We start from the raw sequence: 14,832 nt of genomic DNA, 5'->3' as shown, positions 1-14,832 counted from the left end.
TGCAGCCATGAAATTAAAAGATGCTTGCTCCTTGGGAGAAAAGTTATGACCAATCTAGACAGCATATTTAAAAGCAGAGACATTAATTTGCCAACAAAAGTCCATTAGTCAAGGCTATGGTTTTTCCAGTAGTCATGTCTGGATGTGAGAGTTGGACTATAAAGAAAGCTGAGTGCCAAAGAATTGATGCTTTTGAACTATGGTGTTGGAGAAGACTCTTGAGAGTCCCTTGGACTGCAAGGAGATCCAACCAGTCCATCCTAAAGGAAATCAGTTCTGAATATTCATTGGAAGGACTGATGCTGAAGCTGAAATTCCAATCGTTTGGCCACCTGATGGGAAGAGCTGACTCATTTGAAAGGACCCTGATGCTGGGAAAGATTGAAGGCGGGAGGAGAAAGGGACGACTGCCGGGAGCCAGCACACGAGATCCCACCCATGACAAGGTCATGAGGAGAAGACCCGACAAGCAAGGCAGATCAGGACTTCAGGGATTTCGAAAAGCTGCCCCGGCGCTCACCTTAAAGATGATCTCTGTCTTTCTGATGCTTGCTATATTAGACTACTCCCTAATTTCTGTGACAGAGGTAGAAGGCCTTCCCCGATCTCTCTCCAAACAGAATCAACTTAGAACTTTAATTAATATGTCCCCCGAATGGTGGTATCCTATAAGATTATCCAGGATGAAAGGAGTGTTTGAATTTAGACCCCTTTGCTGGCATTCTAGCCTGCTTGGCAAATGCATACTAATGCACATGACTGCTCACAACACCTTAATCATAAACAGCATAAAGAACCTGATCACACAAAAGGCCCTAATAGGCACAGAGCCCTTCAGGGATGAGGAAGCCCTATTAGAGAACACAAAATTATTATTCTAAAAGTGGTTATAGTTAAAGATTTAGAAAAATAAGATTTTAGAATTGTTAATTAACCAAGAGTGCTAAGCAGAGGCTGCCTCACTGGAGCCGCAGAGTCTTTGTGTGGTAAACTTTTTAGATAAATTTAGTTGAGAACTTCTGCAAAAGGACTGACCTTTGTGTTCAATAAAGAATAGATTACGGAAAACAGCTTTGCATTCACCTAGGTCATAAAATGTCAATAGGCCTCCAGGCCAGAAGATAATGTACAAGACTCTCATAAACAAAGAAGCATGCAGAAAACACCCTGGTTTCGTGAAGGACAAGCTGATGTAATGTTAAACTATCTTCCCCTTAGAAATGTACTAACTTAGGGTATAAAAGCTATGGTGAAAAATAAAGCACAGCCAGACCCTGCTGCATACCCCTAGTCTGGTTTCTCTGTCTCTGTCTCTGTCTCTGTCTCTGTCTCTGTCTCTGTCTCTGTCTCTCTCTCTCTCTCGCCGACACCGTTCATCCTGAGGGTACCCCTGGATCCTGCTGAGGCTGGACCCCGGCAGACGACAGAGGATTAGATGGTTGGATGGCATCACCGACTCAATGGACATGAGTTTGAGTAAACTCTGGGAGTTGGCGATGGACAGGGAAGCCTGGCGTGCTGCAGTCCAGGGGTCGCAAAAGGACTCGACTGAGCGACTGAAACTGAACTGAACTGAACTGAACTGAACAGGGCCTGGCTCCGGGTCCACTGGAGGGCGCCACTCGACCGGGAATTCCGGCCACACCCACGTGAGCTCCGCAGAGCCTGCCGAAGCGCGAGGGGCGGGACCCAGGACTAGAGAAACGAAACCTTGCCTACAAGCGGCAGAGTGGGCTCGGGAGCCGCCTAGGTGAGAGCTGGCGCGCCGGGCTGGGATGCACAGTTGCAGGGCCGGGCGCGGGCACCTTGGCTGCAGGTCTCGAGGGGCGGAATGCAGGTTACAGAGAGGGATGCCGGGTCCCGTGAGTGCAGGGCGCAAGTTACCCCCGTTACGAGCTGTCCCACTGGTCAGAGTGCCATTCCTCTAGGTGCGCGAGGGTCCCACGGATCAGGGGTCCCGCCGAGTCTGGTCCTGGGTCGCGGCGGCCGGGCCCGAGGCACTGCCGGGGAGCGGCGCTTGCGTCCCGATGCGTCGCGTCCGGCCGCCGTCTGGGCCGGCCCCCTCCTAATCCGGGCGCCAAGTTTCGGTTTCTCCGCGGGTTCCCGGTCCATCCCGGCCCCGCGGGACAGTGCCGACCCTGCTCTCTGGCCGCGCGCAGCAGGTGGGCGCGGCGGGGCCCGAGCGCTTTCCCCGGGCCCCAGCGACGTTCGGGGCCCTGCGGGGAAGTGCTGGGCTCCGGCTTTGAACTCAAGAGCACCCTCCTCTGGGAGAGGGCGCGGCCGGGGCTGATAGCGGACGGAGACCTCCAGACCGGGGGGCCTCTGCCTGTACCCAGAACGGAATCCTGGGCTTTCACTAATTGCAACAACGGGAAAGTGATGTTGGGAAAAATGCCCTTTATCTTTTATTTCACAGTAACTTTTAGGAGGCCGGGATCACTGCCCACATCACCGGGCCGTTCAGAGAGCAGGGTGCTCCTGACTTATCAGGGTTGCCTGACTCATCAGGGTTGTCTGTGGCCAGGGGCTGAAGGCCAAGTTGGCACCTCTTGGGTGATGGCCTTGACAACTGGGAGTGGGAGGTGGCCCTGGGGGAAGCCAGGGAGGGCTGAGAATGGGGGAGGGTTAGGTGGGGGCCACCACCTGGTTTTCTTAAGTGGTGGTTGGGGGGATGTGGCTGGAAAAAGGGGGAAGGAAAAAAGGAAACTGAGAGAATAGAGAAGTGTTGGTACCTGCGGTAACCCATAAGCCCCTGGTGCTGGGGAGAAACAGTAGGACACTCGAGTGAGGAATTCTGATCCCTGCTGTGAATTTTCTGGTCTATGTGGAAGCAGAGCTTTGGAGAGAGGGAAAGCACCTTAGGAGAGAGGACTGGGCCCTGGGGAGTCATCGAGAGTACAGTGGTGGTTGTTTCAGGGGGCGTTGGGAGGGGGAGAAGGGAGGTGGGGATCAGGACCCTGAGGATAACCGCACACTTCGGGTGCTTTTGGTCCTTCTCTCCCCCTACCTAGCTCACCATCAGAGGGAGAACAAGTTGGTGGTGTCAGATGAAGTGAGGAGACGCAGGGGCCGCAGGAGGCCGGCAGACAGGGAGTTGTTGTCTGATGGGGCCCTTTGCTTGCCCTCCCAGCTGGGGAAGGAGCCGACTGGGCTGCTGCTCCAGCAGAATTCTTGGGTCTGAAGCCAACAGAAAAGGGTGACAGGTGGATCTTTGTGCCTCAAGAACCAAGATACGTGTCTCCACTCTCACCATGGATGAACTCAGTGGTCTCTGAAAGCTGGAGATTCTCAGACTGAGTCCTGACCTTGCACATGACCCTGACCATGGTTTGCTGCCACCCCCACGGAGGGTGTTCAGAGGGCCAGATGGTCCATAAGAAGAGTGTAGGCTTAGAAGATGGCAATTCCTGTTATTAGGAATCTTGACCACTGGCCCTGTTTTTAAGAGGCCTGACTGCCATCCCCTGTAGCCCTGGGCTGCCCTGTGCAGGCTGGTTCCTTTGGCAGGCTCTGACTCAGCCATTTGCTGCCAGCATTTCTGCAGTGAGCCAGTTAGAGTCTGAGTCCCTTGCCTGAGGCATACAGCAGGTACCCGCAGTCTCTGCCTGCTCCCCTACTACCCCCAGTCTCCACTCAACTTGGCTCAGCTGAACTGGCTCCCAGTCTCAGCTGGATGGGGACATTTTTAGACTCACTGAGTGATGTCAGGAGGCTAGGAGGGGCAAGCCTGGCCCTGGTGGGGGCAGCAGAGAAGGAAGTGGGTGCTGCAGCCACATGGAAGGGGAGGTTGGGATGAGGCAGACTGGAGAACCCCGGGGGCGGTGATCAGACTAGGTTTCAATTGAGCACGGAGAACTGGGCCACCACAATTTCACTTTCTCAGAAAATGAAACTGAAGCAAGGCTGTGGTCACGTGACAGGTGGCAGGGTATAAAGCTGGCAGCCTCAAGCCTCTAGCTTCCAGATCTGCAGAAGCATGCCGGCCCCAGGAATTCCTCTCCCTGGAAGTGTGCAATGTCCTTCCTGTCGGCATATCTCCAAAGAGGAAGCCCCGAAGTTCTGCAGTGAGTGTGGACACAGGCTGCTTCCTGCAGCCCTGGAAGGAGTACCAGGTAAGGCTCCGATGGGGCTGGGAGCCTGGTGCAGGTGGTGGGGAGGGCAGTTAGCTCAGTCCCTCTTCCATCCCTAGAAGTGGAGACCTTGACCAGCAGGCAGCCCAGGCTAGCAGGTCTTCTGTGATAGAGAATTGTTTCTAGAGGAAACTTTCCTTAGAAATACAGTTTTATCCAGTCCTTTGCTGAAAGCATCTGTCACTTTTTAAAGAATTTCAGTTTCATTTCTTGGAGAGAACTTGGAGCTTCCTTTCTCCTTAGGGAATGACAAGTGTTGGGCTGAGCTGAGGGATCTTACCGGTTTTCAGAGGATGCTGTATAAAGTGGCATCCCAGGCCCCCCTGGTGGGGGAGGGGCCCCCGCAGCTTGCACAGGCGCCTTCCTGATGAGGGGTGGCTCATGGGCGCATGAAGGAGGACCCGTGTCAGGTGGCCCTCACCTGGTGACTCTGGTGGGTCCTTGATTCTCTTGATGCCTGGGACATTGGACTGTCTCCCTGTTCCTTCTAGTACACGCTAGACATGCTCTGACCACAGGACCTTTGCACTGCCTGGTCCCTCGACTGGAACACACCTTGTCTTAGAGGGCAGCACAGCTTCCCCTATCCCTGCCTTCCAATCTTTGCTCAGGTGTCTCCTCTTCTGGAGGCCCACTCTGACCACCCAGTTGCAAACTGTGCCTGCCCTGCCCCTTCACTCTGAACTGCACTTCCCCAGGCTATTTGTCTCAGTAGCACTTGGATGACACCATGGTGGATCTTCAGAGACCTTTGCTGTCTCATTCACTGCTTTTTCCCAAGTCTCCCGTATGTTGCCTGGAACACAGCAGGTGCTCAATAAATAATTGCTGAGTGAACTGAAGAAGGTGCAGTTTGAATCAGGGGTGAGATAGACGCCCCCCAGTTCTTTTAATTGGTTCTGTTTCGGCTGCATTTGTACAAAGTGCTCCTGTTACAGATGCACTCTTTGGACTGTGAGAGGTATGGAGAGGTGGCCACTTTTTGTTGCACTTTTTGTTGTTGCCTTTTTAATTGATTTCTTCTTGTTGCTAATCCTTTGGGAGGAGCTTGGTGGGCAGCCAGGTGTTCACTCTGATCAATTCCTGGTCCAGATGGTGAATCATGGCATGGCATGGCATGGCTGAAGTTTTGGTATCCAGTTGTAATTTCCCACCTTCCAGAACTCCCCACCCTGGTCACTAGAACATCTGCCTGACTAGGGGGTCTTGGGAGGAGGGGTCTTTGGGACCTCAGAAACTAAAAGCACAAATAAAACCAATACCAATCAGCTAACCTGTGATTTGCCCAGTGCTATGCTAAATATTGAGGGAGGAGCTATCATCAATCCCCATTTTACAAATGCCAAGAGTGAAGCAAAAGGAGAGGTTAAGTAACTGTTCATAGTCACGCAGCTAGCAACTGGTAGAGAAAAGATTTTGAACTCAGGAGCCAGAGCCAGTTCCCTAGAAGGAAGCTGTGGTTGAGGTCTTGTTGGCCTTAGCATGGTTGGGGAAGGAGTTTTCCTCTTCCCTTCTAGGTCCTTTTGGCTTGTCTAAGAATTAAATTGATATGAGATGTATTAACAGGAGAAAATCAGGGCTTCATCTGAGTCTCAAGTCCTGTGGCTGGCACCTCCTGAGACTCACCCCTTTGGGAGAGTCAACAGGAAATCTCACTCCTCCTGGCCTCCCTTCAATTTTGTGTGAGGGGCTTTCACAGGGCTGCTAAGAGCAACTGGTGTGTTTTCCAACATAATAGGGGAAAAAAAGCCTTATTTGAGAACACCAGGTCATCTAGGATCTTGCATATCCAGACAGGTAGGGAGAGCAGGCAAGACAGCTGTCCACCTCGGCCCAGTCAGAGGTCATTCTGGAGCCCCTACCCTTAGAAGGGCTTGGTCACTACCAAAGTGGACAGTCCGTACCTCTGAGATGCTTGGCATCTCTGCCAATCCCAGGAGCAAAGGCTGTGAGAGCTTTTGGGAGCTGGTCGGCTTCTAGGCTGCCTGCTTATCCTCTGTGAGCACAGTGAGTGCTAAACAGGGCCATTGTCCTTAGGGCTGCGTCACTGGGGGTGGTCCGTCACCCATCGCTGGGGGTGGGAGGGGAGGAGCTGCGCCGTGGTCACTCGTGTGGGGCACACAGTAGGGCTGAGGACCTGGGTGTTGAATGAGATTGTCAGTTTCCTTCTTCTGTCCCCCACCCACTTCCTGCCGGCTTCTCTGCTTTTCTCACCCAGCCCAGCCTCTTCCATACTTACAGGAATGGAAACTGAAACCACACTGCTAGGAGGCTTGGCTGCTGAAGGGATTATCTCCACCTTTTAGCCATTTGTAGGTCTGCCAGGCCGGGAGCTCTGGGCATCCTGGACACTGGCCTCCCTCTGGTGCTGCGGGTGCAAGTTCCTCGCGAACTTGAGCAGAGCTTGGAGCCAGAAGCTGTGGTGCAGCTTCCTGGAGGTACCCAGGACGACTGAATCTGACGGAAGTGAGAGGCCGCCTAGATAAGGATGTGAAAGTGAAACATGAAACCCAAGTTCTGTTCATAGAGCTAAAGAATGAATTCTGCAAACTAGCGAAATCATACAGGCAAAGTTTATTTTTAGAAGACAGAGATGCAAAGCCCTCAGCATAGACATTGAGAGGGGGTGAAGAACCTCCCAAAAGGCAAGGGTTGCAGCAGTTTCGTATCTTTACTAGTATTAATCTGTACATTTTTTTGTTGGCTCATGACTTTAATATACGTCCTTTCAGACCAATTAGTTTAAATGGCACAGTGTCCAGTTTGTCATTTTTATAGCTTTCTTGGATCCCCCAGTTTCTCAGTTTTTCCAGACATTTCAGCACCATCCCTCGACCCTTTCTCAAGACCCCTGACCATTATTTAGGGGCTAGATGTATGTTTACGAGCTAATTGTCTACCTGGAGTTTTTCTTCTAAATAAACTGCACAGCAATTAATGATTGTCTTGTCTTGGATTTGAAGGTTTTGTGATCCTCCAGACCAGGGAGGCATTCCTCTGAATGCCTGGAAATTGGAACAAAGAGTGAGATGCTTACTTGAGAAGAGAAAAATTGAAATTTAAAAAAAAAAGAGAAGAGAAATTGAAGTCTCAAAGTCTTATACTGTCTAACAATTTCTGCCTCAAAAGGAGAGTGTGTGAAGAGTTCGGGGCCACCCTGGGCATAGGTGGAGGGTGGCTGACTTTGCCAAGGGTGATGTGCATCTGGTCTGCGGTGGAGGGCTTCCAATGTCAGTAGGTCCAACAGGGCAGTGAGTAGCAGGTGGTCAGGAGGCCCCCACCACCCCAGTTCCCCACTGTTCTGACAGGTGCCCCAGGGTATGCAAGTGCGACTTCCTCCTTGAGTGCTAAAAGATTATTTTTTGGAAGGGAGGTGGTTTCTGGGAAATGTATTTTTCCTTATATTTTCTGCATTTCCAAGTTTTTCTTGTTGATGTTTTTATAACAGAAAACAATAAGATAAGCAGCCCGAGACCCCACAGGAGTCCGGGAAGGGTTGAGAGCCACTGGGGAAGCTCCAGAGGCAGCCGCCGTGGGAGAGGGTCAGCCCCTGGGGTTCGGGTGTGACTGTGGAGGGCTCACTGGTGAGAGAAAGAGCCACCTGCCTGCCACCACTCGTGGGTCCAAAGATGTGGCCACACTTGGTTTCTGTGGCTGCCTGCACTGGCCATCGAATTTGTGCTGCAAGGGAGCAGAACATCTCCCTCTTCCCTCCTAAATTCTTTGGCTGTTCAACAATTAAATTGATAAGAGACAGATTCACATTTCATATGTATAGGAGCCCCATAAAAATTTGAGACCCAAAAGGCAGCCAGGTAATTAGAGCTTCTATAACATCCTGACTTAAGGAGCCTGCTAGGATCTGGGGCTGCAAAGAAGAGGGCTTTTCACTGGGAGGCAGAAGAGACTTTTGGAAACTAGAGGTTGCTCTGTTATGTAGATAAGTTTCTTGGTTAAAAGCTGTCTATAGTAATGGCTCTCTTCCTGTTATAGACCCCCTTTCTGATGTAAATTTAAAACACTATGAGGGAGTTCAAGAGCTTTTCTTAAATCTGCTGAGTTTTCATTGCCTTCAGCAGGAAATAACCCTGGGTGCTAAAGTAGCTTGTTTTGAGGTGGGAAATTCTGCTCCCCTTCAATGCCCACCACACCTGACCCAGGGGCTGTCAGGTGGTGGGAGGAGTGGGTGGGCTGGGAGAACTGCATTGTTCTATGTAGTGGTTTTAATGTTTTTTAAGTGTGATAAAATATTTAAAAACAAGTGATGGGAGAGATGATCACAAACTGAGATATGGGGAAGTCATTGCGGCTCATACATGATTCAGTCTGAACTCTGTGTGAACTGGAACAGCCTGACTCATGGCCTGTTAAACATGCCTCACACATGTGCTTTAACTGTTAGGAACAATGCTTTGAAGATAGGGATCAATGCCCCCTGTGCTGTGGTGTCCACGTCAACAATGCCCACAAACTTGAGGTTCCCTTTACAGACACCGGGGTCATGCTGACTTGCTGTGTACATGATAACCTCCTTCACGGATGTACCCTCTCATATTTGGTGTATGTCCTTTGTTCTGACAAGGTGTAAAACTGAAGACCAGGCTTCAGCAGAGCAGTTCCTCAGAACTATTGAGAGGCTGCCACCTGGGCTGTAGTCCTTAGTTTTGCTTGAATAAAACTCTCTTCTAGAGGGCTTCCCTGGTGGCTCAGTGGTAAAGGATCCACCTGCCATTGCAGGAGACATGGATTCACAATCCCTGGGTTGGGAAGAGAAGGTCCCCTGGGGAAGGAAATGGCAACTCACTCCAGTATCCTTGCCTGGGAGATCCCATGGACAGCGGAGCCTGGCAGGCTACAGTCCATGGGGTCACAGAATAGTTGCACACAACATAGTGACTGAATAACAATTCCTTATTATAGATTGGTTATTATTTGCATTGATGCACAAAATTTACCAATTTAAACATATTTTAAGTGGACAATTGAGAAATATGACTGGAATATTTCCTGACATAAATAAAGAAGTCACAGTCACCAGCAGTTGCAGCCACTGTGAATGGTGAGCTGGTGAGCCCTGAGGGAACCCAGGAAGGAAAGAATACCTGCTACCTAGCAGCCATCATCGGACAGGACTGAAGCGACTTAGAAGCAGCAGCAACAGCAGCCATCAGACTGTAGCCACTCCCTGCGGTGAGCCCTGAGGAACTCTGGATGTGAAAACAAGATACTGGCCCCAGATAGCTGAGTCACCTATCAAATGAATGATTTCAGTGAGCCCAGATATTTGCATCTTCCCATACATAGAAAAGTGCTAAATTTCTTAACTTGGGTTACCTGGTTTTCTTTAATTAGCAATAATCTTTTGATGTTGAGGCTCCCTGCCCTTTGTTGCAAAGCTTCTGTGTCACCTGGCTCCTCCCCTTGCCTCCTTGGAGCAGTTCTCGTGGGACAACTTGAGATCCTGTCTCAGGGGCTTGAAGTCCTAAGAATTCCCACTGAATAAAACACATAACTCTCAATATTTAGGTTAGAGTATTTTTTTTATTTTTTAGATTATTTATTTATTTGGCTGTGTCAGGCTCAGTAGTTGTGGTGTGGGCTTAGTTGCTCCAAGGCACATGGGATCTTCCTACCCCATCCAGGAATAGAACCTGCATCCCCTGCATTGCAAGGTGAATTCTTAACCACTGGACCACCAGGGAACTTTAAGGTTATGAATATTTTTTTTCAGTTGACACAGTTGAGTGGCATTAGGCTCATTCACATTGTTGTGCAACCAGTCACCACCATCCATCTCTAGAACTTCTTCCTGTTTTCACACAGAAACTCTGTCCCCATTAGACAGTAACCTCCCTCCCCCAACCCCAACCCCTGGCATCTGGCATCCTACTTTCTGTCCCTGTGACTTTGACTGCTCTGCTGACTGCTGTAGGGAACCTCATATGAAAGCTTGAGGTATGTGGAGTTTTCTTTAGCCTTCAGGACAAGGCAGCTGCAGGGAGGGGTGGGGATTGCTGTGGGAGGGTGGGGGAAGCAGACTCAGAGCTGCTGCTGGGGTTCATTTGGGAGCCCAGAAGTGGAGTCTCTGCAGCTGACTGATTTAGGTTGAACTATTTCTGTAGCAGTGATTTCAGGCTGCCTGTAAGGTCCCTGCCCTCCTCCCCCATTCATGGGTTGATCAGCCATTAACCAGATTTGGGGATCTGACTCCCTTAGCACTGTCTGGACACCTGTGTGTCTGTTCCCATCCGTCTGCAGGGATGCTTCAGGGTGGGTCATGCTGCCTAATGTGCATGCACCCCGTGAGCCCATACTTCATGAGGCAGGGACAGGAATTTTCTCTGGTTCAGCTGCAGTCCTGGGGAAAGGACGGTGGTCATGTCACTGTCCCCAGGGCCTATCCTGGCCTCTGAGCCTGGATTCAAATTCTGCTCCCCACCTTGCCAACTGGGGGCCTGAGAAGGTCACAGCGTGGCTGTGAGTACTTGATGGGTTAACATGCAGAGTGCTCAGTAGAGATTCTTAAGTTTTGCTCTTACTGAATCCGGCTAGTTTCCTTTTTATATTGATAAGTATAGAAGTAATACATGCTGGTATGAATAACCCATATGTTACGACTGGAGGATATGAAAAATGGTAACCCCCTCAGCTTACCCCCAGCCCAGATCCTTCACACCCTTATGAACACAACACTTAACTGTTTGGTGTGTCACCTTCCAGATGTTTCCTCCACGTGGTGGAAAACTAATGCGCCCTGCTTCCATCATGTGGCACTGTGCCATGGCCTCTAGTGAGACTGGCCTCACCTCTGCCACGCAGGAGCCAGTCGTCTCCTGGACTCCTGTTCTGCCATAAATGCACATGGCTGGGCCGGATGCTGGCAAGGGGTCTGCCCCTGGTGCCAGTGTGTCTCAAGGACAAGCTCCAAGGAGCAGCCTTGTGCGTTTACAATGGAGACCTTCAAGTCCACAAGGCTTCCCCCAGCCTCTCCTCTGCAGGCTCTTCGAGGTTTCATCTCCAGCCACACCAGCGTGTCTAGCTTTGGGCCAGTCAGATTGGTCGAAGGGGGTACCTCTTGGGTTTTATTGCTACTTCCTTGATTGGTAGGGTAAATAAGTGTCTTCTCAAAGGTTAAGAGCTCACTTATAATTCCTTTTCTTTGAACTGCCTGTTTTCTTTGGGGAATTCCCTTTTTTTAAAGTTATTCTTATTGATTTTTCAGTCACTGGGGCTGTTTGTATTGGAGATGACCGGACACCCAGCTCCCTGCTTCCTCAGCGGAATGCGTGCACTGGGCCTCACACACTCACTTCCAGACTGAGGGAGTCAGGTCTCTGCACAGCTCTGCATCTGTCTCAGGTCCCGGCGGCCCTGCTTTGTCCTCAGGCTGCTGCCTTCATGGAGGCAAACTAGTTGATTCCAAGCACAGGGTCTGTTTGTCTGACTAGAAGGAAGGAGTTGATGGGTCAGAAACTGCATTAACTAGCCCTGGACCCCTGCTGTACTTCTGCCAATGACTGGAACTGGAGAAATGCCAGGTTCTGATTGGATCAGTCTAATGGGGGCCCCACCCCCTGCAGTGGAGGCTGGTGGAAGAGAGAGGAGGTCAGCATGCCCACAGTTTATCAAAGGACAGTGGCCCCAGGCTGTTATGTGTTACAAATATCCTCCCAGTTTTATTTGGTTCTTTTGCCTTAAGTTTCATTTGTAGATGAATCTTAGATGTTTGTAGATGTTTAATATATTTGTTTAGTTCAGTTAAGTCGCTCAGTCATGTCCAACTCTTTGTGACCCCATGGACTGTAGCACGCCCGGCTTCCTTATCCATCACCAACTCCGAAGCTTGCTCAGGCTTATGTCCATCGAGTCAGTGATGCCATTCAACCATCTCATCCTCTGCCTTCAATCTTTCCCAGCATCAGGGTCTTTACAGATGAGTCAGTTTGCCTCAGGTGGCCAGAGTACTGGAGTTTCAGCTTCAGCATCAGTGCTTCCAATGAATATTCAGGACTGATTTCCTTTAGGATGGACTGGTTTGATCTCCTTGCAGTCCAAGGAACTCTCAAGAGTCTTCTCCAACACCACAGTTTAAAAGGATGAATTCTTTGGCGTTCAGCTATCTTTATAGTCCAACTCTCACATCCATACATAACTACTAGAAAAACCATGGCTTTGACTAGGCAGACCTCTGTTGCCAAAGTAATGTCTCTTGTCTGCTTTAAAATATGCTGTCTAGGTTGGTCATAGCTTTTCTTCCAAGGAGCAAGTGTTAATTTTATGGCTGCAGTCACCATCTGCAGTGATTTTGGAGCCCCAAAATGAAGTCTGTCACTGTTTCCACTGTCTCCCCATCTATTTCCCATGAAGTGATGGGACCATATGCCATGATCTTAGTTACCTGAATGTTGAGTTTTAAGCCAACTTTTTCACTCTCCTCTTTCACTTTCATCAAGAGGCTCTTTAGTTCTTCTTCACTTGCTGCCATAAGGGTGATGTCATCTGCATATCTGAGGTTATTCGTATTTCTCCCAGCAGTCTTGTTCCCAGCTTGTGCTTCATCCAGCTTGGCATTTCGCATGGTGTACACTCTTGCCCACCTGACAGCAGAAATTGTACCAGGCTTGGCTCACTGTAGCCAAGACAGCACCTTGAGTTGGGAGAGGACTAATCTTGAACAGTGCTCATGGGAGGAGTCCAAGTTTTCCCTTGGGGCTTTCACTTGTTTTTCTGAGATGTGACCAATGTGCATCTGCCTTTGTAGGTTCTCAGAGCAACCTCAAGGAAACGTCGGCCCCAGAGGGAGAAGTGGAGTGTGGACAGGAGCTGAAGGAAGAAAGCAGCTCCTCCTTGTCCCTGGGCTCAGGTGATTGGCAAGAAAACCCAGATGAGCCCCGTTCGAATGACTCACGGCAAACCAAGCGAGTGAGTGTCTGGCCCCTGGGGAAGTGGGTCTGGGAGGTGTGGTTCTGCCCATCTCCTAGCTTTGCAAGGACGCTGTTTCCTGCTGTGGTTTCATCAGTGGCTGAACAAGTGTCCCTACAGCATCCTCTCCAGCACAGCTTCACTTCACTGCTGCCCAGCTGTTGGCCCCTGCATGCTGGGCTGCGGCAGAGAGCCCCTTCTGTGCCTGATTTGTGTAGGGTCTCTGCATCCCCATCCCTTTTTCCTCCCACCATACCCAGCATGTCGTGTCTCCCAGATGCTGTGGCGGGGCTGCATCTGGGTGTCTGAGCTTCTGCCATGTGGGTGTCTGTCTCTGCTCTGGGTATTTTGCATGGACCAGACAGTTCCTAAGGTGCCTCCAGGCTGTGGGGAAATGGAGGTGCTCTGGAAATGCTGCCATTCCTCAATGGGGAAGCTGAGCCGTCTTGTCTCCCTATAAGTGTCAGACCCAAAGAGAGTGTCTCCTGAGTGAGTGGCCAGGCAGGAGCCCAGGTGAGTCTTGCAGAGAGTTTCCTGACAGATTCAGGACAAATTCATCCTTTTGGATGAGCGAGAGCTCCCCACATCACAGTCCAGTCTGTCCAGACCTAAGCAGCCGGCTCTGTTCCCAGGTTTCTTGGAGGACTGAGAGGGACGTTGTCTGTCTGCCTGGTTGGGCTAGTTTCCTATGTGGTCCTTTGTTGTTCCTTGTTGTTGGGTGGTGGGGGAGGTGCTGCAGCTGGCAGTATTGTGGCCTCTTGTGGGTGTGTGTGCATGCCTGTGTGAGAATGTGCACATGTTCGAGTGTGTGTGTACACAAAGTATGTGTGTGGTATATGCATGTGTGAGTGTGTGTGGTAATTGTGAGTGTGTGGTAATTGTGCGTGTGTGTGAGTGTTTCATTCTCCTTGGACACTAATCCTGTCCAGAGCAGGATGGCCAGCTTTGAGCCTGGGCCACATGGGACACTGAAATTTTGGGTGAACTTTTTTTTGTAGTTCCTTTTTCAAATTTATTTTTTATTTATTAAAAATTTTTTTTTTTACTGGAGTATAATTGCTTTGCAAAGTTGTACTAGTTTCTGTTGTATAATGAAAGGAATCGCCTATATGTATACATATATCCCCTCCCACCCACCCCCCTCCCACCCATCTAGGTCATCATAGAGCACCAAGCTGAGCTCCCTGTTTTAGCCTGCAGGTTCCCACTAGCGATCTGTTTTACACATGGGTAGTGTATTTATTGTCAAATCTAGTCTCCCAGTCCATCCCGCCCTCTGCTTCCCTTCACCTGTGTCCCCGTGTTCATTCTCTACGTCTGTGTCTCTATTCCTGCCCTGGAACTAGGTTCATCTGTACCATTTCCCTAGATTCTACATAACATGCATTAATGTAACAATATTTCTTTTTCTCTTTCTGACTTACTTCACTCTGGATAAGAGACTCTAGGTCCATTCACACCTGTAGGAATGACCCAGTTTTGTTCCTTTTCGTGTCTGAGTAGTATTCCATTGTATATCTCTACCACGTCTTCCTCATCCTTTCACCTGTCAATAGTCCTGGAGGTTATCTCCATATCCTGGCTGTTGAAATACTTTAAAAGTGAGTATTAAGGAATACACACCATTAGGAAGTGTTTGACACTGTGATTGAAAACAGTATTGAGCCCAGCAGGATTAGAGCTTTTTTAAACCTTGATTGAGTAAGTTTAAGTTTCTCTTGGAAGAAAAAATGGGCAAGAATAACCAAGAAAACTGTTAAAAAGAATTGCCTAAAGTGGG

The 14,832-nt window shown here is 49.8% G+C and overlaps 1 protein-coding gene across 2 annotated transcripts in view; it reads left to right on the top strand.

The window, feature by feature from the left end:
- The first annotated feature begins 1,665 nt into the window (after positions 1 to 1,665).
- Positions 1,666 to 14,832, top strand: part of LOC133057722 (E3 ubiquitin-protein ligase RNF213-like) — a 124,456-nt gene continuing 111,289 nt past the window's right edge. For both annotated transcript variants that reach the window (XM_061144589.1, XM_061144588.1), the window contains exons 1-3: positions 1,666 to 1,750; positions 3,921 to 4,112; positions 12,892 to 13,052. In XM_061144589.1, the coding sequence (XP_061000572.1) occupies positions 3,977 to 4,112; positions 12,892 to 13,052 (297 nt within the window). In that variant the 5' untranslated portion in view covers positions 1,666 to 1,750; positions 3,921 to 3,976. The remainder of the gene's footprint in view (positions 1,751 to 3,920; positions 4,113 to 12,891; positions 13,053 to 14,832) is intronic.

Source organism: Dama dama, chromosome 5 (genome assembly GCF_033118175.1).
Source record: "Dama dama isolate Ldn47 chromosome 5, ASM3311817v1, whole genome shotgun sequence".
In the NCBI taxonomy this organism is placed as follows: Eukaryota; Metazoa; Chordata; class Mammalia; order Artiodactyla; family Cervidae; genus Dama; species Dama dama.
Note: the sequence above shows the minus strand (reverse complement) of the source record. Positions and strands in the feature narration are given on the sequence as shown.